Below are 24,270 nucleotides of genomic sequence, written 5' to 3'. Positions count from 1 at the left end.
GACCCTCGCGTTGCACGCATTCTGGCCACGACGGATTACTGGGTGTACACACTGCTCGATCCACGGTATAAGGAGAACCTGCCCACTCTGATTCCCGAAGAGGAAAGGGGTTCGAGAGTGTTGCTATACCACAGGACCCTTGCGGACAAGCTGATGGTAAAATTCCCAGCCGACAGCACTAGTGGCAGAAGGCGCAGTACCGAGGGCAAGGTAGCAGGGGATGTGCGTAGATCGAGCAGCATGTACATCCCAGGCAGTGCAACAGTCTTTAAGGGCCTGGCCAGCTTTATGGCTCCCCACCAAGACTGTGTCACCGCTCTCCAGTCAAGGCTGAGTCGGCGGGAGCACTGTAAAAGGATGGTGAGGGAGTACGTAGCGGATCGCACGACCATCCTTGGTGACGCCTCTGCCCCCTACAACTACTGGGTGTCGAAGCTGGACACGTGGCCTGAACTCGCGCTGTATGCCCTGGAGGTGCTTGCTTGTCCTGCGGCTAGCGTCTTGTCGGAGAGGGTGTTTAGTGCGGCTGGGGGAATCATCACAGATAAGCGTAGCCGCTTGTCAACCGACAGTGCCGACAGGCTAACACTCATCAAGATGAACAAAGGCTGGATTTCCCCAGACTTCTGTTCTCCACCAGCGGACAGCAGCGATACGTAAGCAATACGTAGGCTGCACCCGCGGATGGAAGCTACGTTCTCTCTCACCATCCAAAACGGGGACATTTCTGCTTCATCAATCTGTGTCTAATATTCCTCCTCCTCCTCCTCCTGCTCCTCCTCCTGAAACCTCACGTAATCACGCTGAACGGGCAATTTTTCTTAGGGCCACAAGGCTCACTCAAATAATTTTTCAGAACAATTTTTATAAGTTTCAATGCGCTTAAAAGTATTGGAACTTTAACTTGAACCAATTTTTCGTTACACTGGGCTGCCTCCAGGCCTAGTTACCACTTAAGCCACATTAACCAAAGCGATTAATGGGTTTCACCTGCCCTCTTGGCTGGCCATGGCCAATTTTTGGGATGTACATTAGTACTGTTGATACAGCAATTTTTGTGGGCCCTCGCCTACAGTGTAATCAAATTAATTTTTAGCCCACCTGCATTACAGCTGACGTTCCCTCTGCTGTGTTGGGCAATGCAATGGGATATTTTTATGTACCGCCGGTGGGTTCCAGGGAGCCACCCATGCTGTAGGTGCACACTGAGTTTTTAATACATCTGTACACTTCTAAAGAACCCGTCTGACTGGGGCATGCAGTGTGGGCCGAAGCCCACTTGTATTACGCACGACATTACTACCTCAGCTGTGTTGGGCAATGCAATGGGATATTTCTATGTACCGCCGGTGGCTTCCTGGCACCCACCCAGGCAGTGGGTCCACAGGGAGTTTAACCTACATGTGTCCACTTGTAAAGAACCCCAGTCTGACTGGGGCATGCAGTGTGGGCCGAAGCCCACCTGCATTAAGCACGACATTACTACCTCAGCTGTGTTGGGCAATGCAATGGGATATTTTTATGTACCGCCGGTGGGTTCCAGGGAGCCACCCATGCTGTAGGTGCACACGGAGTTTTTAATACATCTGTACACTTGTAAAGAACCCCAGTCTGACTGGGGCATGCAGTGTGGGCCGAAGCCCACCTGTATTACGCACGACATTACTACCTCAGCTGTGTTGGGCAATGCAATCGGATATTTCTATGTACCGCCGGTGGCTTCCTGGCACCCACCCATGCTGTGGGTCCACAGGGAATTATAAATGCATCTGTTTCCACTTATAAAGAAACCCAGTCTGACTGGGGCATGCAGTGTGGGCCGAAACCCACCTGCATTAACCCTTTCCAGTCCACTGTGTGACCTGTGAAGACATTAGGGTTTAAGGCTGTACAGCTCCGTTGTTGGTAGACGTCCGTCGGGGTTCTCTTACTGTATATTGCCAGCCTCTCTGCTGTCGGAGCCTATCCTATGTGTCAGCTCATGCAGTACTGGCTTTAGCCAGCATATAGCGCCGTTGTATAACGGCAGAAAAAGAGTAAGCCCCCTAGGAAAACCATATACAAATTGGATTGGAAAGGGTTAAGCACAACATTACTACCTCAGCTGTGTTGGGCAATGCAATGGGATATTTCTATGTACCGCCGGTGGCTTCCTGGCACCCACCCATGCTGTAGGTGCACACGGAGTTTTTACTACATCTGTACACTTATAAAGAACCCCAGTCAGACTGGGGCATGCAGTGTGGGCCGAAGCCCACCTGCATTAAGCACGACATTACTACCTCAGCTGTGTTGGGCAATGCAATGGGATATTTCTGTGTACCGCCGGTGGGTTCCAGGGAGCCACCCATGCTGTGGGTCGACAGGGACTTCACAATAGGGAGTTGTACCTGCCTGTGTCTATGAATTGAAAAGCCCGGTCTGACTGGGGCATGCAGACACCTTGACAGAATGAATAGTGTGTGGCACATAGGTTCCCCATTGCTATGCCCACGTGTGCAGCTCCTGATGGCGGTGGCACAGGATTCTATTTCTCATTGCTTCTGTACAGCATTGTGGGCTATCGCTCCGCCACTTTTAAAGAGGGTCGCTGCCTAGCCGTGCCAACCTCTGCAGTGTGTGCCTGTGGTCCCTCGTCATGGCAGACGCAATTCTAAATAGACATGAGCGTGGTGTGGCATGAGGGCAGCTGAAGGCTGCCCAGGGACACTTTGGTGTGCGCTGTGGGGGGGAGGGGGGGGGCGGTTGGTCAGCATGTAACCCAGGAGAAGTGGCAGCGGAGTGTCATCCAGGCAGTGATTGTGCTTTGTTGTAGCTAGTGTGGTGCTTAGCAAAGGTATGCCATGCTAATGAGGGCTTTTCAGAAGTAAAAGTTGTTGGGAGGGGGGGGGGGGCACTCTTGCCGGTATTGTGGCTTAATAGTGGGACCTGTGAACTTGAGATGCAGCCCAACATGTAGCCCCTCGCCTGCCCTATCCGTTTCTGTGTCATTCCCATCACGTTCTTGAATTGCCCAGATTTTCACACATGAAAACCTTAGCGAGCATCGGCGAAATACAAAAATGCTCTGGTCGCCCATTGACTTCAATGGGGTTCGTTGTTCGAAACGAACCCTCGAGCATCGCGGGAAGTTCGTTCCGAATAACGAACACCCGAACATTTTGGTGTTCGCTCATCTCTACTGCACACCCGATATAAAAAAAAAAGTTCAAAACTGCACCCAGCAGCCACAACAGTAGTGCACTTGGTGAGCTGTGGCCCTAAGAAGGACCCTTGGGTTTCTTGTAGATGCTAACACTCTCCTTATAGCAGTAGCGGCACTCTCCCTAATCTCTGCCAGCGTGTGCCTGTGGCGAGCCGCGTGCGGGCCCACTTTATATACTCGGCGGCCACTCACTGCAGGGGGGTGGGATAGGGCTGGCACATCACAGGAGGAAGTTGTAATGCCTTCCCTGCATGTCTATTGGCCAGAAAATGGTGTTAAAAATGCAGGGAAGGAAAGGGAATTGACTCGAGTACCGCGTGGTGCTCGTCTCGAGTAACGAGCGTCTCAAGTACCCTAATACTCGAACGAGCATCAAGCTCGGACGAGTACGCTCGTTCATCTCTATTAATGATTATGTTATTTCCTTGACTTCAATGGCTATAAGGGGACTGTTCAGGACTTGAATAAAGGAGCTCTGTTTATCCCAGAAACAGCGCCATAACTTTCCATAGGCTGTGTATGGTACTGCAAGTCAGCTGCATTCATGCCAGTATAGCTGAGCTTCAATACCTCAAACAGCCAATAAAAATACTGGGGAAATAGCAGAACCTCAGTTCTAGTCATGGGAAGCCCCTTAAACCATTTGAGTGGCGGGTTTCTTACCACCCTGTCAGACCCACCAGGGCAGGTTTTTTAAATGGGCCAATCAATATACTCGCTAAAGCACTACTCGTCTGAGTAATGTGCTTTAGACGAGTATCTCTCTGCTCGTCCCTGAAGATTCGGGGACCACTGCGGCTGACAGGTGAGTTGCAGCGGGGAGCAGGAGAGAGCGGGCAGGAGAGAGATCTCCCCTCCGTTCCTCCCCGCTCTCCCCCGCAGCTCCCCGCCCCGCGGCGGCACCCGAATCTTTAAGGACGAGCAGTGAAATACTCGGCTAAAGCACATTACTCGAACGAGTAGTGCTTTAGCGAGTATGCTCACTCATCCTTAGTCGTGTTCCAAGAGCCATATCTTTTTTATTTTTCCATTGACACGGCCATGGGAGGGCTTGTTTTTTCGGGACAAGTTGTACTGTTTGATGGCATAATTTTTAGGTATATATAATGTATTGCATAACTTTTGTTTAAAAACTTGTAGGGAGATTGGGGAAAAAAAAGAAATTCTGCCATTTGGTTTTTGGATTTCATTTTTACGGCATTCAGCGTACAGAATAAAAAAGGTGATAACATTATTCTCTAAGTCAACACGATTCCGGCGATAACAAGTTTATACAGTTTTTTATGTTTTGCTATTTTTGTACATTTAAAATATTGTTTTTTCTTAAAGGTTTGTTTTTGTGTCGCCACATTCCAAGAGCCGTATTAATTTTATTTTTCCATTGCCAGAGCTCTAGAAGGCCTTGTTTTTTGCACGATGAAGTCCAGTCTTCATTTATCTCATTTTTAGTAACATGTAACATTTTGATCGCTTTTTATTCCTTTTTTTTCTAGTGGCAAGATTAACAAAATCTGTAATTCTGTCCTGTTTTTTATTTTTATTTTTGACTGCATTCTCTGAGCAGTATAAATAATATATTAAAATAATTCTTCAGGCCGGTACGATTATACCAATACCAAATTGTAATAGTTTTTTCTTTTTCGCGACTTTTTCACAGTAAAAAAAATAGTTATAAAAGTTTAAATCACCCTCCTTTTGCCATATCTATATTAAAAAAAAATACATATTTGGTATTGCGTGTCCATAAAAGTGCGATCTATCAAAGCAGTGCATTATTTACCCCACACGGTGAACGTAGTCCACAAAAAAAATAAAGAACACCAGAAATGCACTTTTTCAGTCACCCTGTCTCCCAGTGAAAAATGCAATAAAAAGTGATCAAAACGTTGTATATATTCTGAATTAGCACTATCGTAAACTACAGGATACACTGCAAAAAATGTGCCCTTGCTGAACTATGTCGACAGAAAAATAAAGTTATTGCGTGCAGAAGATAAAGCAGAAAATAATTTTTAAAAATTAAATGTCTTTGAAAAAAATACTACAGCAGAAAAAAAAAAAAAACTATACAAGTTTGGTATCGTAGTAATTGCACTGACCCATAGAAAAAAGTTATTATGTCATTTTTGTTGCAGTTTGTGTGCCATAAAAACAAAACACATTTTACTCCTATTTTGTAAAAGTTTTTTGTAAAAGAATTTTGTAAAAGTTTTTCAGTACATTATATGGTACTTTAAATAGCACCATTGAAAAATATACAACTCGTTCCACAAAAAAACAAGCCCTCATGCAGTGATGTCGAAGAATAAATAAAGGAGTTATGATTTTTTAAACAGGGGTAGGAAAAAAAGAAAAGGTGAAAAAAATGGGGCTACGTCATTAAGGGGTTAAATAATGTACTAACTTACTTCTCTGGATCATTACGATGCAGTAATACCACATGTGTAATTTTGTTATTCATTTTTTACAAACTAAAAAGGGAGAAAAGTGTTTTTATTTTTATCTTTTAATAAGTTTTTTAAATTTTTTTTGTTCCTTTAAGGGACTTCCACAGAGACCCATCAGGACCACCTGATCAAATTCCGGGGATCCGATGGTGACAGCCCTTTACATGCTGCAGTCGCATAGACCGCGGCATTTAAAGGGTTAACACAGCAGAGATCGAAGGTTTTCTCCTTTCTCTGCTGTGTAACAGCTGGTGCCTGGCTATCCTCTGACAGTCAAGCACCATCTCTTTCTGCCATAGAGACTATCGGCTGTCATCGGACAAGTTGATGGTCTCCATGGCAACCAGTTAACAAAGCAGTGCAGGAGTTTGAAAATAGAAGCGGCAGATCCCTGCTACTTTTTTCAAAGTCCTGAACTGCTCTATGAGGGACTGTGAAGGCAGAGAACAATGCCACAGCTTATGGCATTGTACTCTGCAGGTCCCATAGTGAAATATAGCCCTGGCGTGCCACTCAAGGGTTTAATCTGCTTACATGAAAAGCCAGATTCATGGAGCATTTGTTAAAATTACAGAAAATGTGCACAAAGAGGCAGAACATTTTTGTTTCTTTTTTAACATACCTGCTTAAAATGAGAAATATTTTTGCAAATTCTCTTTCAAAATGCAGTAAAACATAAAATTCTGAACTTGGGTCTTCTAGTGCTTAGAGTAAACACATGTAAGAAAACATTATCTTTCAAATCGAAGAATTCTACATTGTGTTTACCTTTATCTTTGTTAGGATTGCTCAGATGAAGAGATAGCAGCATGCGTGGTAAGTAGCAACCTACAATTTAAAGGGCATTTTTATAGTAAATAATGGACATATAAGGTAAAGTCCCCTGGTGCAAGCAGAGAGTCCTGACATGACGTTTTCTTGACAAACTGTTTTTGTGGGGTGGTTTGCCATTGCCTTCCCCAGCCATCTTTTACTCCCCACCATGCTGGGTACTCATTTTACCGACCACGGAAGGCTAGAAGGCTAAGTAAACCTTGAGCCTGCTACCTGAACTATGTGGGGATTGAACCTGCAACCTTCAGTTTGTGAGCGAGAGCTTAGGACTGCATTTCTGCTGCCATAACACTCCGTGGCACACAAGGCTCCTAGTTACGTCATAGACACTACGTTAAACATATGTATTTAATGAGCAGAGGCATTACTATTACTGTTGTTTGGCTTTCTTGTAGCTCCCATTGTAGCAGACATCCCAACAGAATGCAGCAACATTAGTTGTCAAGCATAAATGAAACATGCCAGTACATCACAGTTTAAGGGATTTTACAAAAAGATATCGCTGTATATGATGATTGGAGCGTTCTGATGGAAGAAGGCATTTTAAATGTATGTCTGAGAGTATAGCTGCTGCCTATTCAGGGTTTAGCCGATTTGTTTGCTCGGTTCCGATAGAGCAGAGCTGTGACCCCTGACTACAACTATTTTACAGGGTCTACAGGAAGCTGGAGTAACATCTCCTGACAAGCCCTTGGTCCCGTCTTTCGCTCTCTCCCCTTTCCCTGCCGCTCTGCTGGTTCACATTGGCTGCTGTGTATAAAGACAGGTCTACCGTGCGCTCGCTAACGGAGTTAGAGGATTGTTTAATGGGTTAATGCATCTTTACATGTAATTGTTACTAATGACAACAGCTTTCTAAAGGTATTAGATAAAAAAAATTAACCTTTATATTTCAGAGTGGGGACGTCGATCGCATTATAGCAGAATGTGATAATATTAAGGAGCTTCTGGAAAAAATTCTCCACCTGCTGGTAAGCTACATTTTTATTCTGCTCCTCCTCAGAAAATAACAAGAAAATAGCAGTGTAGCACAGACATAATATAAGATTCACAGACATTCTCTGTAGTTACACCTGATGCTCTGAGAGCCTGCGGCATCTGAGATTTGTCTGTTAAATACTGTAATTACCAACAATAACATTGTGTAAAATGCAAAAGTTACAATATTGAAAATGACTGTAAAACACAAGAAATTATATACTGATACTGAAAATATGGTTTTATGTTTTTATGATCCGCAGGAATACATCTGCGCAACAATTAACCTTCTCTTTCTAGACATACTATCAGACATCTTGACATGGTTGGTAAGTGCATCACTTAGATCTAGATGTGCATGCTCCTTGCAGTTATGGGACTTCTTACTTGCCGATGGAAGACACCTTTCATTAAGACCTCTTTCACACAAGCATGGTTTTCACACAGAATAGGCGCATGAAAAAAAATAAAAATCCCATCTATTAAAACCAATGTTTTCCTATAGAAGCGTTCAGACGAAGGAATTTTAGACACGCAAAAAACTTGCACCTTTCATGAATATAATGTATGTCTACAATGCTCACATCTAAGGTCCATGGTGCGAGTAAAGATAGGACCTGACCCGTCTGTGGTGTGAGTTGTGCAGGAGTCTCCATAGACTCCTATGGGAGCAGGAGTTTATGGAAACTCCTGCACAGGAAGAGAGGATTACAAGTCATTAGGAGGATTTCTGCCAACTGAGAGAATTCCTAACTGAAGCGGCGTTGCTACTCCCACAAGCACATTTTAAATGTGCCGCTGTAAACTCCTGTTAGTCCTCGTGGGTCCTGGTCATCTCCTCGGGGGTTCCCTTAAACCCTGCGGCTCCTGGTCATCTTCCAGGGGGTTACCTTAAACCCCACAGGGACTAATAGGAATATAAAAAGGGACATTTACAATGTAACTCTGGGCAGCATGTTTTTAAAAATCCACTGTAAGCAGCTGGGAATTTCTCCAGCCCCGCTGCTGGGCAAATCCCCAGCAGCAGGGAGCAGTAGGGGACTCTCTCCACCTTTTTTCCCCAGCAACAAGTTTCCAAAGGGATTTCCCTATAGGGAGCATAGATAGAGGGGCGAGGCTACAAGGCTTCCCCGAGGGTGTGGAAGAAGGGCAGGGCTAGAAGGATCCACCCCCTTTTCTCTTTGCTATAGGGAATCCCTATGAGAAGGCCTATAGCCCTGCCCTTCTCTCTGTACTATGGGGATATCTCTCAGGATCCCCAAACAGGGAGAGAGAGTTGGGCTATGGGAGATTAACCCATAGCAGGGAGAGAGAGAGAGTCGGGCTATGGGTTAATCTCCCATAGCCCCGCTCTTTCTCTCCTGCTATGGGGAAATCCCCAAGCTCTGCGGGGCTTCATCACTCTGGGCTCCTTCACACTGGCAAAGACGATATTGGGCCGTGATCCACTGCCTAATATAATTCTCGCCATCCTTCTAAAAACCCCTGGATGTGAGGTGTTTTCACATGGAAACAGCCTTGCATCCCTGCAGGGGTTCCCTTCATCCCCACCGCACAGCTGCAGCAGGGAATCCCAATGTTCTCCAACTGTTTTCAGTGCTGCTGAAGGCATCCCCTGCTGCAGCTGTCACAGCTCCTGGAGCAGCTGCGCTTTTTTGACGCAACAAGCTGCTCCAGTAAATGGGCGATTTTCACACGCATGAAGCTCGGGGCTTCTGCACGTGGAAAATAAATAAATAAATCAACTCGTTCACGTGATTTTCTCCTGAGCATAATGCAATTTTTTTTTTACGTACCTATTAGGGCATGAAAACCACGCTTGTGTTAATAAGCCCTAAGAGTAATTTCATCCTATGACAATGACCTAAAATCAACCCATTTCTAAACTGTTCCATTTCGATTGCATAGTATATTATCAATGACTGCAGCAACACAGTTTGCCATACAAAAATTATACATGTCATAGAAGCAATTAGTGTGCTGGAGATGGGGAACCTTAACCCCCTAACACACATGCGCTTTTTACCGTGACTACAGTGGCATTTTGAACACCGTGGTAATCACTGTAAAACGTTCCTATTGTTTTCAATGGGGCCTCGTGATTTTCGATTGTCGTCTGCTCTATTTTACCATGTTTTTGTGGTACGCACCTCATCACACATCACAATGATAGGGTGCGTTAAACCCCCCGCCGTCATTGTGGGACACAGATCTAATAACATAATGTATTAATGTATCTGTAACCAGTCCTCCACCCCTGCGCCCATCATATGACCACTAAAGATGGTTATCCACTGGAAACAGGCAATGAATGTCTCACTCCGAAGAATTTTGAAGCCCAGGAGGAATTAGAAATCTTGGGGTTTCTTCACACTTACGATCGCAATATCGCTGCAATTTTTTAACGCAAATGTCAATAGGACTTTCTAATATTAAAAACGCATTGCCCAAAAATCGCAAGTTTATGCTTTTGCGATTCTTGTGAAATCTGTTTTTAACATTAGAAAATCCTATTGACATTTGTGGTAAAAAAAAAAAAAAAAAAAGCGATATTGCGATCGCCAGTGTGAAGGCACCCTAAATGAGAATTGTATAATTTAGTGTTCAACAAAAAATAGCATTTAATGGCTGAAAGAGCATCTTAAACAAATCGCTGCTATATCAAAGATAATGGCTCATTGTCATTAGCCTGTGGAATCCACAGCGAGCGTCCACCTCTGGATTCCACAGCAAATACCATAAGCATTCAATGCAAAGGAGGGTTTTCATGTCAACAAGTGGAAATCAATCTTATAACCAAGAAGCGACCCCGCAGCACCGCATTGCACACCCAATCATGGGGAGGAATCCTCTGCAAAGCCGATCAGATAGGTGGACCAACCTTTTCGTATCTTTAAGTCAAAGTGTGAAGAGGATCCGCAGCAGACCGGAGATGATGTAAAAGCACTTCTTTATTTCAACTTCATAAATAAGATACAGGCAGCGACGTTTCGACCATTAGTTGGTCTTTATCAAACATGTACCTAACACCTTTTCCCCACCTTGAATAGTAAAATACATATGTCTGCCTACCAATGGGATCAAGATACAATTGCTCCTCCCATCATCTTGTTGAATCATTACATATCCAACAGCTGCTGGTTCCGGTCTCCAGTCCACAGAACACCATGTTATAATCACCTCCATCCATGTCCAACCAATCACAATGCTCCGGCGCCTGAGAGTGTCAGCGCCACGTCACTAAGATGTGCGGCGCCACGTCAACATAACGTGCGGCATCAAACCGCTACGTCACCAGGCTCCGCCGCGCATCCCATGTCATCACAGCGCGCGTCCAAAGTCACATGCTGCAGTGTATTCAAATAGTACATGCTCACAATCGCACGTGACCAAACCGGGGCATGTCACTAACTTGATCGGTAAGGTCTACATCATTAACCCGTGCAACGCCTCCATAGCAACACAGACCTATCAATCAACAGTCCGGTCTTGACACTACCACTACGTGCCTGCATATTAATGCGCGCTTCATCACAGCATAAACAAACCTACGTTATCATGGTAACCGATGCATAATACTTAATAATACAGTACATAACTCTATTGAAAGAGCCATTAGACGCCAATCTTCAGTCAGAACTTAACACAACCACTATATGTCTGCGTATTAATGCGCGCCACATCTTCATATACACACACCTACGTTGTCATGGCAACCGATGCATAATGCTTAATCACCCAGTATACAACTCCATTAAAAGAGCTATTAGACCCAAACAAATAAGATGTTAAACATTAGTTGGGAAAATATTCAGATTTCGACTCTATTCGGATGTTCCCAGTATTATTACCTATTGCCATTTGACAGGCAGTCTATCAAGCCACGCCACGGGGATGGCTTGATAGGCAGTCTCTCAAGGCAGCCCTGGGGCCTTTCAGAAGGCCCCCGGCTGCCATGACACCTGTACGGTTCCCTTGATCTCACCGCGCGCGCGCGCGGGGGGGTGGGGGGGTGTACGGGGCGATTTAAATGCGGCTGTCAGAATTGACAGCGGCATTTAAAGGGTTAATAGCCACGATCGGCCAAACAGACGGTCGCGGCTATTGCCCGCGGGTGTCATCTGTAATAAACAGCTGACAGCCGCGCTGTATGAAGAGAGGTCGCCCTGCGACCTCTCTTCATCCATGATGTACCTTACGTCATGGAGCGGCAAGGGATTAAAGTAGTAGTTCACACGATTTGTGGTGTCGGGTGCACGCTTTCAGGCTCCCATATGAGTCTATGAAGGCATGCACCAAAGATAGGACAGGTCCTATCTTTACGCGCACCAGGAGCTTACATATGACCTGCAGTGGCATGTCCTATCTTTGTTAGGTGCGGGAAATTAGTGCACCTAACAATCATTCATGTGAATGCTTCTATAGGAACCCATTGGTCTTAATCATCACTAGCTTATTGGTTGAGATCTGCTGCTGATCAGTTATTCCGGCACCCACTGCATGGAGCAGAAGTACGTTGCTCCGACCCCTCTGGCAGTGATAACTACAGGTGCAGCTCCCATTAAAATCAGTGAGAACTGCACCTGCAGTTACCAGCTCTGGCCACTACACAGGGGTTGGAGCGATACATTTCCACTCCCTACCCTGTGTTTTATACCAGTGACAGCAGGCACTGCGACAGCTGATTGGTCAGGGTACTGAGCAGTGGACCCCAGCCGATCAGCTATTGATTACTTTTCCTGAGGATAGGAAACCAGTGAAAAGCACCTGGAAAACCCCTTTAACATGAGTCATCTGCAAAAAATTATATCCTGACATGACCATGGTGCGTCCGACCGTACGACCAGGTGGTAATGCACTGAATGTGGAGTTGTATATAGCAGAGGGCGGCCGTTGCGGCCCCTGGCAGTCTGCCTATGCTTGTACAGCATGCACTATTCCTCTGCTCTCCTCCTCAAGTCCCGACTCTGTCACTGCACGGTCAGCCGGACATCCATCCTGATCCCCACACAGCTCTGCTCCATCCATCATGAATCCCCAGACATCACTCACACACACACAGCTCTACGCCATCCATCCTGACCCCCAGACATCACACACACACAGCTCTACGCCATCCATCCTGACCCCCAGACATCACACACACACAGCTCTACGCCATCCATCCAGACCCCCAGACATAACACACACACAGCTCTACTCCATCCATCCTGATACTAATGGGAGTACACTGCCTAAGATACCCAATAACGGGATCTAACGTATAGTACTGATGGGAAAAGGGGGGAGGGAAAGTATAAGGAAAGCGAGAGACGGGGGGGGGAGGGGTGTAGGAGCAGACAAAGGCATCCACTAGCGAATACAAGTAGTGCCTTGGGAGGGGGGGGTGTTTATCAACCCAGGTCCCCACACCAAGATGAGGGCGTACTACAGGGGGTCTGTCAAGTTACAGGCACCACCGGGATAGTGGTGTACTTAACACAGCCTGGTCTGACAGGCACTAACGCCAGCCTCTCTGACTGATTATGGGGTTAGAGAATGGTTATATCTTAACCCCTTAGTGACCAAGCCTGTTTACGCCTTAATGACCAGGCCAAATTTTGCAAATCTGACACGTGTCACTTTAGCATGGAAAAAGACCAGAAAGGTTTTGCATATCCAAGCGATTCTGACATTGTTTTTTCGCCACATATTGTACTTCATTTAGGTGGAAAAAAAAGACCGATAGAATTTGTGTTTATTTATTAAAAGCGCCAAAATTGGGAAAATTTTGAAAAAATCGTCATTTTTTCACATTTCCAACTGCAATATCTCAAATATGTGCAAACATAATATAGAAATTTTTGCTAAGATTTATATTTCCATCTGTTTACTTTATTTTGGGTGCACATTGGAAAAACTTTCGTTTTTTTTTTAACCATTTAGGAGACGTACAAATGTAACATTACTTTTCAGCATTTTGATGAACACTTTGTTTTCCTACACCAATCCAAGATTGGAAAGGCTCATAGGAGTCAAAATGATAGATACCCCCACAAGTGATCCCATTTTAAAAACTACACCCTTTAACATATTCACTGAGGGGTGTCATGAGTATTTTAACCCCACAGTTTTTTTTCAGGAGTCAATGCAATTTAGAAGAGAAAAACAAAAATTTCATATTTTTGCAAATATGTCATTTTAAAGACAGGACTTTTTTCTATAGTACACATGAAAATTAGGATTTGCACCCCAGAATGGATACCCCTGTTTGTCCCGTGCTCAGAAACATACCCATTGTGGCCCTAATCTTACGTTTGGATGCACAATGGGGCCCAAAATGAAAGGAGCAATCGGTGGCTTTCGGAACAGAAATTTTGCTTGAAGGAGATTTAGGCCCCATTGCCCACTTGTAGAGCCATTGAGTGACCAAAACTATGGAGAACACCCACAAGTGACCCCATTTTAAAACGTAGACCCCTTAACGAATTTATCTAGGGGTACGATGACTTTTTTGACTTCACAGTTTTTGAATGAATCTAAGCCAAGCCGAAGGAAAAAAATTACAATTTTCATTTTTTTGGTAATTCTGTCATTTTAAAAGCAGTTTTTTTGTACAGCACATATATGAATGAAGACTTGCACCCCAAAATGGATACCCCTGTTTCTCCCATGCTCAGAAACATACCCATTGTGGCCCTAATCATATGTCTGGATGCACAATGGGGCCCAAAATGAAAGGAGCAAGCGGTGGTTTTCGGAACAGAAATTTTGCTTGAAGGAGATTTAGTCCCCATTGCCCACTTGTAGAGCCCTTGAGTGACCAAAACGATGGAGAACCCCCACAAGTTACCCCATTTTGAAAAGTAGACCCCTTAACGAATTTATCTAGGGGTACGATGACTTTTTTGACTTCACAGTTTTTGAATGAATCTAAGCCAAGCCGAAGGAAAAAAATACGATTTTCATTTTTTTGGTAATTCTGTCATTTCAAAAGCAGTTTTTTTTGTACCGCACATATATGAATGAAGACTTGCACCCCAAAATGGATACCCCTGTTTGTCCTGTGCTCAGAAACATACCCATTGTGGCCCTAGTATTACGTCTATATGCACAATGGGGCCCAAAATGAAAGGAGCAACCGGTGGCTTTCGGAACAGAAATTTTGCTTGAAGAAGATTTAGTCCCCATTGCCCACTTGTAGAGCCATTGAGTGACCAAAACGATGGAGAACCCCCACAAGTGACCCTATTTTGAAAAGTAGACCCCCTAACGAATTTATCTAGGGGTATGATGACTTTTTTGACTTCACAGTTTTTGAATGAATCTAAGCCAAGCAGAAGGAAAAATTATGATTTTCATTTTTTTGGCAATTGCGTCAATTTAAAAACTGGTTTTTTTGGAAAGTGTACATAGGAATGAAGACGTTCACCCCAAAATGGATACCCCCGTTTATCCCGTGTTCAGAAACATACCCATTGTGGCCCTAATCTACTTAAAGGAAACATAGCTAGGCCTATAAAGGAAGGAGCACCCGTTGGATTTCAGGGTACAACGGAATAAATTCCAGTCCCCATTGCCCACATGTAGAGCCATTGAGCATCCAAAACGACAGAGAACCCCCACAAATGACCCCATTTTAAAAACTAGACCCCTTAACAAATTCATCTAGGGGTGTACTGCATATTTTGACCCCAAAGTATTTGAATGAATCTAAGCAAAGCAAAAGGAAAAAATTACGATTTTCATTTGTTTGGCAATTTTGTCAATTTAAAAACTGTTTTTTTTGTACAGTGTACAGAGGAATGAAGACTTTCACCCCAAAATGGATACCCCTGTTAGTCCCGTGTTCAGAAACATACCCATTGTGGCCCTAATCTACTTACAGGACACATAGCTAGGCCCATAATGGTGGGAATGCCCGCTGGATTTCAGGGCAGAACGGAATAAATTCCAGGCCCCATTGCCCACTTATACGGAAAAACATTTGACTTCCTAAAAATAATCCCCCCCCCCCCGCCATCCCCATTTTTTGGCATTCCCTAAATATTAGATAAATGCAATAATATAAACTGCGTTTTATGTCCGAAGACAGGGGTAATTACGGAGGCTGGTTGGATTGGGCACATGGGGCAAGAAAACCGGGTATCCCCCCCCTCCTCTCATGTATTTTGGGGGGTATTTCGTAACCTCAGCGGCGGGGATGGGGTGTAGAAAGTGGCATGCGCAGAAGGACGGCTACGGCGCCCGGAGCATCGGGACAGCGGGGAGTCGTGCGGCGGACCTCGGTGAGTAATTTCAGCTGCTCCGATGGATCCGATCCATCAGAGCAGCTGAATCTTTAACTTTTATTGCACTTTTATTTACTTTTTTGCGATCGGCGCTATCCATTGCATAGCGCCGATCGCAATGCCGGGGGGGGGGGGGCTCCGAACAGCCCGGGATGACAGCTCCATGCTGTCAGCTACCTGCGGACACCAACAGCATGGAGCTGTCACGTCCACAGCGAGAGGGGCATTATTTTCTGTTTTTACGTCCTCAGAGAATAAAGCCCACTTCGGGAGGACGTAAAAACACTATGGGCTGGTCGTTAAGGGGTTAAGGTAAACTCTGGTAAAAATTACTCCGGCTCAGGGGTCAGAGTTAGACTAACAATGAAAGGTGCAAAGCTTAACACGTAAAACTGGGGACATAGAGTCTGGGGGGACTCGAGAGTCCAGCTTCTCAGGCGTAACGCGCCGCCTGTGGGGTCCCGGTCCAGGGATGAACTGTGCCGCGTGCCGCGGGATGTGCTGCGTCCGCTGTGGGAGACCATAAGTGTCCCTATCAGGAAAGGCAAGGATTTAGTAGCGTTCGCCGCAACATCATGTAGGGGGCGGCCACGGAAGCCCTCCAATCTTGACCGCAGCGACCTCCACCCAGAAAAAGGGTTTAAGTAACCGAAGCTCCTTCACTAAATTTTTATCCAGGGAAGTCCTCTTTAAGCTTTTTCTTTTTCTCTCTGGGGGACTTGGTTCCTCCGGAGGCCTGCCCTCTCTCAGGTTGCTCTAGTAGTTGGAAATGGTGGAGATCCGGGAGTGGTTGCCAGCAGGGGAGATCGATAGGCTCGATTTCTAACAGCTGCCAGACTTTCTCCAGATCTTCTTGTGAGCAGACATTGATTCTTTTATTCTTGAAAGAGAAACCTAGCCCGAACGGGAAAAGCCAGGCATATTTTATTTCTCTTTCTTTAAGGATTTCTAAGAGGGGGCGCAGGAGGCGGCGTTTAGCCAGGGTGGAAGGCGTATAGAGAGAGTGTTGTGTCCGCATACGATAGGGATCTGCGAACACGGGCGGCCCTTAGTAGAGCGAGGGTGTCAGGGAAGGCGAGGAGCTTGCAAATTATGTCCCGCGGGGGCTCCGCATCGCCTGGTGGGGGTCTCAGGGCCCTGTGTATTCTTTCAATTGAAATAGAAGCTGCCCTCTCGGCACCCAGGAGGAACACAAAAATTTCTTTAGCAACTTTGGGGAGTGAGTCGCCTGTGAAAGCTTCAGGCTGGCCTTTGATGCACAGGTTATTACTTCTACTCCTGTTTTCAAAGTCCTCCTGCATCAGTAGAGCTCTGTTCAAATGCATTTGCTGGTCTTTCAGGGCTTGCTCTAATTGCTGTGCATGTGAAATAACAGCAGAAGAGGAGGATTCTAGATCTTCTAGCCTGTGCCCCATTAACTTGAATTCCTCTTTGATCTCAGCAAGGTCTGTGCTGATGGGGCGCAGGGCTTGTGAGATTAGGTTTCTCATGAAGCCTTTTGATATGGTTTCACAATCTTCTCCCTCTGAAGAATCTCCCTCCCCTTCCCCCTTACTGTGAGCTGAGATGAGCTCCCGCGCCAACTTGGAGGGAGGCCGCGGTGAGTGAGCGCTCTTCTCCTTGAAGAAATGCTGCATATTGGGTTGCACTTTCGCCGATCGGGGGGTTCCCTGGTGCTCCACGCTCCTATCCCTTGATGTTTTCCCCATGTTTGCGTCTGGTAGCTGCTGTAGAGAGGCTTAGGCGGTGCCGCTAAGACGGAGCGCTTCCCTCACACGGCCATCTTGCTCAGCGTCCAGGCCACACACCCTACTCCATCCATCCTGACCCCCAGACATCACACACACACACAGCTCTACGCCATCCATCCTGACTCCCAGACATCACACACACACAGCTCTATGCCATCCATCCAGACCCCAGACATCATGCCCACACAGCTCTACACCATCCATCCGGACCCCTCCAGACATCACTCACACACAGCTCTACGCCATCCATCTGGACCCCCAGACATCACACACACACACACAGCTCTACGCCATCTATCCAGACCCCAGACATCACGCACACAGCTCTACTCTATCCATCCTGACCCCCAGACAACCATCAGGATCACCGGGGGAGGGGAGGATACATGAGGTGTATACCTCGTAATACCGCTGCTCCACTCTCCTCCTCGGCTCCCGGAACTGTCTCTGCACCGCTTGCAGGACCAATCACCCAGCCGACAGTGCAGTGACAGACTGCAGTTGTGCCCAATCACACTTGCAGTGCATCAGTGCAAGGGAGGAGCGTGCGCACGGAGGAGTCTACAGAGTGTAATTGGCTGCCTGCTTCCCATGTTACAGTCCCCTGGCAGTGAATGTTTGGCAGGGGCCTGCGGGCCCCGTTTACAATTGCGACCCCTCACGGTACACCAGTGAATGCAGTGGTTAGTGCAGCGTTGTTGGGGGTTTTAACCTGTTTTGTACTCCAAAATATTTTTTATTTGATTTTCAAGAAAAATCATACAAGTATAATGCAAAATTGGTGATCTTCATTACCATTGCAATAGCATCATGTTTCACTCATAACATTTTCCAGTTATACAGATATGGAAACATAAAAAACAAGCATCAAAATAAAACTTATATGGATGACATGTATGCATTAGCTTGTAGAAGAATAGTGTTAATCTGAGTTACATACCTCCACTTATATTGTAATTGCATATACTATTAAGAACTTTATAGAAAATCCTAATTGTGATTACCTTTTAAGCAGAACTGTTGCCAAGATTTGCAGATAGAATTAAAACGATGTATGGAATTTTTCGATTTAGCAAGTATTTTTTCATAATCATAATGGTCTGCTAGGGTATCTAGAAGTTCTTTAATATGCGGAGGAGAGCATGTTCTCCAATTTCTTGTAATATGTTTTGCCGTCAACAGGAAGTGGCATATCCACATCCTATGTGAATTGGGTATATCATCACAATCTAACAGTAAAAGTGCAAACTGAGGACTCTTTTTCACGTGGGTGCCTGTAATCTTTGATATGAGGGCAAATACTTCTCCCCAATAATTTTGAATTTTCGGGCAATCCCATAAGATGTGAAGCAGTGTTCCCTCTTGTCCGTAATTTCTTCAGCACTCTACTATGGCAAGGGAAACTTCTAGCTAATTTAGATGGAGTGTAGTACCACCTTGTTAGCATCTTATAATGTATTTGCAGAATTGCTGCTGAGAGAGTGGACTTATTGGCCCACTTGAAGGATTTCAACCACTGAAGCTGAGAAAATCCCCGCCCAAGATCGGACTCCCAATTTATTAGATGAATTCTCTTCGTGACACCCATATCTCCTGATAAAACATTGTAACATTTCCTTGTTTTGAACCCGTATGGAGCTTTATGTGCTGTGAAGAGGGACCCCAGATTCTCAGGAAAACTAAGAGATTCCGTCCTATTCTTTTTTAGAAAAGACTGGATTTGATAGTATATATAATAGTCAGATCCTCCCAGTCCAAAACGTTCCCTAAGTATGTCAAAGGCTAGTAACTCCTCTTCCCCCAGAACATCTGATAAATGCTTAATTCCTCTTCTTTTCCAGCCACTAATGTTCAAGTCTTGAATAAAATATGTAAAGATCTCCAGAGGGAACCCAAGGGTTAAGTATTTCGGGGATCCTTTAAACTTATACATAGTGGTTCAAGGCCTGTAACGTAGCGAGCATAGGAGGGGAGTTCTCCTCCACTCCCACCAAAGGTGGACAATTCGGATATAAAGTTCGGATCATGCTTGCTCCCAAAAGGGAACCTAGTGGTCTATTTTTGTTTAATTGTCTTTCCATAAGACTCCATGACGGCACCTCTGAATCCCACAGCCAGGCCCCAGTCTGACTAAGAATAGTTGCTTGATAATATGAGTGTAAATTTGGGACACCCAGTCCCCCCTGTCTACGGTGTTGGTATAGGATCTGCGCTGCTACCCTATGTCTCTTATTATTCCAAATGTACCTCAGTAGTTTTTTTTCTGAAACCCTGCTATTGTAACTTGTGGAATTGGGTAAGAAAGCGTACGAAAGAAGTATAGAATTTTTGGCAATATTAGCATTTTGTAGAGCACTATCCTCCCCACCCAGGAGTGCTCCATCTTCCCCAATCTTTCCAGCTCTTTTTGAGTGGTGGAAAATAAAGGGCTCCGATTAGTTGAAGCAATTCTGGACAATGGGTAACACAGTTTTATGCCCAAATATGGGATTTCAGGTTGCCATTGAAAGGGAAACTCTTTCTGAATGTCTAGCTTTAATTGTTCGTCTATGTTGATGGCTAATATTTGAGATTTGTCTACATTTAGCTTATAATTTGAAGCTTTGCTGAACATCTCTATATTTACTGCTAGTTTTCTCAGAGAGTTTAAGGGATCAGTCAAAGACAGGAGAACATCATCCGCGAAGAGTTCAATTTTATGTTGTCTGAACCCCAGAGGAACTCCCCGTATCTCAGGAGTGATTCTTATTAATTCCGGCAAGGGTTCCATTATCATAATGAACAACAGGGAAGAAAGAGGGCATCCCTGCCGCGTCCCGTTCGTTATTGTAAATGGCGAAGATAGAGTGCCAACTACCAACACCCTTGCAGACGGTGAAGAATACAGGGCACGGACAGCTTGTAAAAATTGGGGTCCCGTTCCAAATTTTTTTAGGGTTGCAAATGCAAATTCCCAGTGTAGTCCATCGAACGCCTTCTCCGCATCCAGTGCAAGGAGGAGAGAAGGCGCCCGACTCGACTCTAGCATTGCCATCAGGTTTAGCGTCCTCCTCGTGCCATCTGCTGCTTGCCTCCTCTTAGTGAAACCTACTTGATCTTTATGAATCACCTCTGGCAAGACTTTTAAGAGTCTTTCGACAAGGACTTTGGAGTAGATTTTGGTGTCTGAATTTAGGAGGGATATTGGTCTAAAATTGAATGGTGTGGTAGCGGGTTTACCTGATTTAGGAATAGTGGCGATAGTTGCTTGCAGCATTTCTGCAGGCAAGAATCCATTTATCATTGCATCATTGAATACTCCTATTAGATATGGAGTGAGATCCAGGGCAAATAATTTATAGTACTCGTTTGAGAACCCATCTGGCCCTGGTGATTTAAAATTTTTCAATTCGCCAATAGTTTTTGTTATTTCTGCTAAAGAGATAGGTTTGTCTAATTCTTGAGCTTTGTTACCTAAAGTAGGGAGGGATATTTTCTCCAAAAATGTATCTATAATATCAAAACTAGGTTGGGGAACCAAGGGATCTTCTTTTAAATTATAAAGCTTGGCATAATAGGCCCTAAATTTTTCTGCTATCTGATGAGGATGGGAAACCTTGGTTAGAGGGTCATTTGTTTTAAACACGTATGGAATTTTAGCTTTCACCCTTTTTGGTTTGGTAATGTTAGCCATTAATTTAGAAGGTTTGTCCATATTTGAATAGAAATTAGCTTTCCAATATATGGAATTTTTTTTTTTTGTAGTCCTCTAGCAGAATCTCTCAGCTTGCTTCGAAGTGACATTAAATCTTCTGTAAGATCAGTTCTAGAAGGGCCTTGTAAATTTTGCTCTAATTGTTTTATTCTGTCAAGAAGTTCTACCATATGTTGCTTCTTGTTTTTCCTGTTCTGAGCACTGATTTTTATCAGAATTCCCCTGATAACTGCTTTGTGCGCATTCCATAAGGTACTGTTCCCTATTGTTGGGTCTGAATTCAGGTCAAAGTATTCTTTTAAAGCATCGGAGATTATCTTTTGATTGTTGGGGGATTAAAGTAGACTCACATCATTACGCCAAATTCTTATACTGTGATGAAGAAGGCCTAATTTAATTTCCAATAAAATGGGTGAATGGTCTGACCAGGTAGTTGTACCGATACCGGATGCTTGAATTAGGGGAAGGGTCCATCTATCGACCAAAAAGAGATCGGTCCGGGAAAACGTTTTGTGGCGTGGAGAGTAAAATGTATATACCTTGGGCGAGGAGTTTAAACATCTAAATGTATCAGATAAGTTCTCCTTATAGAGTCATGGGTACAATGTGGGCGCCGTTCTATGTCCCGCTGTGGAACCATTTTATTTGTCGGGTATAATATTAGAATCGCCACAGATTAATTGTTTCCCTTTTTGTATTTTTCCTATTTTCCGTACTACTTTATTTAGAAAAGAAATTTGTGTACTATTGGGGGCATAAATATTTGCCAAAGTAATTGTTTGTTCGTTTAAACTGCCAACTATAATTATGAATCTACCTTTTGGATCTAAAACCTTTTCACTCAACACAAAGTCAATATTCTCTTTAAAAGCAATTAGAACCCCTGCGTGTTTTTTATTTGCGCAAGCCATAAGTATTTGCGGGAATTTTTTATTAGAAAATTTTGGGCACGCAACCTCTGCAAAATGTGTCTCCTGAACGCACAACACATCAGAATTTGTCTCCTTCGCATCTTTCCACAGCACTGCTCTTTTAAACGGTGAATTTAGACCCCTAGCATTATATGATAATACCTTAACCGCCATTACATACACACAAGTACACGAACAGATTTTGCGTAGTTAAATTAGCGACACAAACATCAAACATAACATGAGAAACGAACAGTAGATACTCAGCAGCATGTCTCCTTGCTACAGCTCTTGTAGTTGTGCGTTGCTGCTTACGGTATCTGTAAAATAAGAAAACACAGAAACAAAACCAAACAGGTAGTAATACAGGTATTGACACCTGCATATTCTTGGGGGAAGGGGGGAGGAAGAAGAAAAGTTCACCTGCACATCTTCAGCCTTTTCTAATGGCTGAATTAAAGATGACCCAGCAGTTACGTATCTATACACTGAAAAGGAAGGCACAGTCAAACTTTTCAAGTTGGCGAGACACAGGACCATGTACCCTGAACTTTTTGGGATTGCATTGCATTGCATTAGTGGTTGTATTTTTCCCAGTAATCCGGACCCCCCACTTTGCCAGCAAGTTACCACCTTCTTCCAGGGTTACCATTACATGCAGAGTGTTGTCATTGTGCACCAACAACTTTGTGGGAAATCCCCATCTGTAGGGAATATTCGCTCTCAATGAGGTGGTGATGCTGGAAAAAGCCTTTCTGCTTTAGATTGTAAATGCTGAGAGATCCGCATAAATTTGAATATTAGAGTATGGAGAGGGCAAAGTGATTGTGTTCCTCACTGCATACATTAGCGCTTCTTTAATGTGAAAAAAGTGGACTCTTGCTATTACATCACATGGAGTCGCTTCTGATAAAGATTTTGGTTTAGGAAGTCTATGTGCCCTATCGATTTTGCGCTCTTGGTCTGAGGTATTTGGCAAAAGAGTCACAATGAAAGTAGAAAGATATTTTTTCAATTCGAATTGACCAATACTCTCAGGGACGCCTCTTGGTTTGATATTATTCCTCCTGTTTCTGTCCTCTAGATCCGCCAACTTCTGTTTAATAGAGGATACATCTTCCGCCAAAGCATAATGCGCATCAATTAGACTATTATGTGAGGTTGAGAACTCCGCCATTTTATTTTCAATATGGTCGGTGCGCTCCCCTATTTCCTGGAGCGAGTGGTAAAATGCAGAGGAAATATGCTTTAAATCTTTTTGTAGTGACCCTCTCAGGGCTACAATCATATTTTTTATAAAATCCTCTGATGCAAGAGAATTAGATGATGGGACAGCAGAAAGAAAGTCATCTTCCCTATGGCCGCCTGCAGGGAGGAGCGCGTACTCACCCGCGCCTGGCGGCCCTGGCTCTTTCATGTGCCAGCTGCTGGGCAGCTGGCGCTTGCGCAGACCGGAGCCGGCGGCTGGGTGAGTGACGTTTCTGTGCGAGGCTCCATTACTTTTGCCCTCCTCTGACCTCACTCCCTGGATCTCTGCTGATCTTTCTCTCCAAGAAGCAGAACTGTTTATCAGGCTGTTTCTTTTAGATGAAGAAGGAGGGGGGGAGGGGGCACCTGTCGGCACCATAATGTGTCTGCTCATTTGCAGCTCAGCTTCCACCTCTCTTCTCTCACTCAGCCCACGCGTTGCTGACCTCCTCTGTGGGCTCAATTGCAGTGAGAGACCAGCAGGAGCAGGAACATCTTGTGCAGCATTGGCTGTGTGAGGACTCATCGCCCCCTCCTCTCCAGGTGAAGAGACAGCAGGGGAGGAAGGTCCCCAGGAGCTTGCAGGCCGCTCCTCTGTCCTCACAGGGAAAAAATCAGAAACCCTCTGTGGCGGCACCTTGAAGGCTCTCCTCTTCGGCATGCTGGTATGTCAGAAGCAGGCACTCTTCACTTGCAGGAAGAAAAACTGCTGGGTCTGCTTTGAATGTCGCTTTAGGCTGAGGTAAAGTAGGAGCTCAGTCCGATGTGACTGTCTCGACCATCAGTCAGGCCACGCCCCCACCTGTTTTGTAGTTTTGAGGTACCTGTATATCCAAATGTACAATAATGTAAGTTACTTGGCCATGCAAGTCCATCCAAACCCTCCCCAGACACCGCTGTGGTGCCGGTAGGAGGAGCTGCAGCAGAGATGG

The 24,270-nt window shown here is 44.8% G+C and overlaps 1 protein-coding gene across 1 annotated transcript in view; it reads left to right on the top strand.

Moving 5' to 3' along the window:
- LOC136610003 (uncharacterized) overlaps window positions 1-24,270 on the top strand; it is an 81,289-nt gene that overhangs the window by 47,564 nt on the left and 9,455 nt on the right. The window contains exons 6-8 of the mRNA XM_066589276.1: window positions 6,436-6,468; window positions 7,383-7,457; window positions 7,728-7,793. Of these exons, the coding sequence (XP_066445373.1) occupies window positions 6,436-6,468; window positions 7,383-7,457; window positions 7,728-7,793 (174 nt within the window). The remainder of the gene's footprint in view (window positions 1-6,435; window positions 6,469-7,382; window positions 7,458-7,727; window positions 7,794-24,270) is intronic.

Source organism: Eleutherodactylus coqui, chromosome 2 (genome assembly GCF_035609145.1).
Source record: "Eleutherodactylus coqui strain aEleCoq1 chromosome 2, aEleCoq1.hap1, whole genome shotgun sequence".
Classification (NCBI taxonomy): Eukaryota; Metazoa; Chordata; class Amphibia; order Anura; family Eleutherodactylidae; genus Eleutherodactylus; species Eleutherodactylus coqui.
The sequence above is the reverse complement of the archived record's forward strand: the minus strand, read 5'-3'. Positions and strand labels throughout refer to the sequence as shown.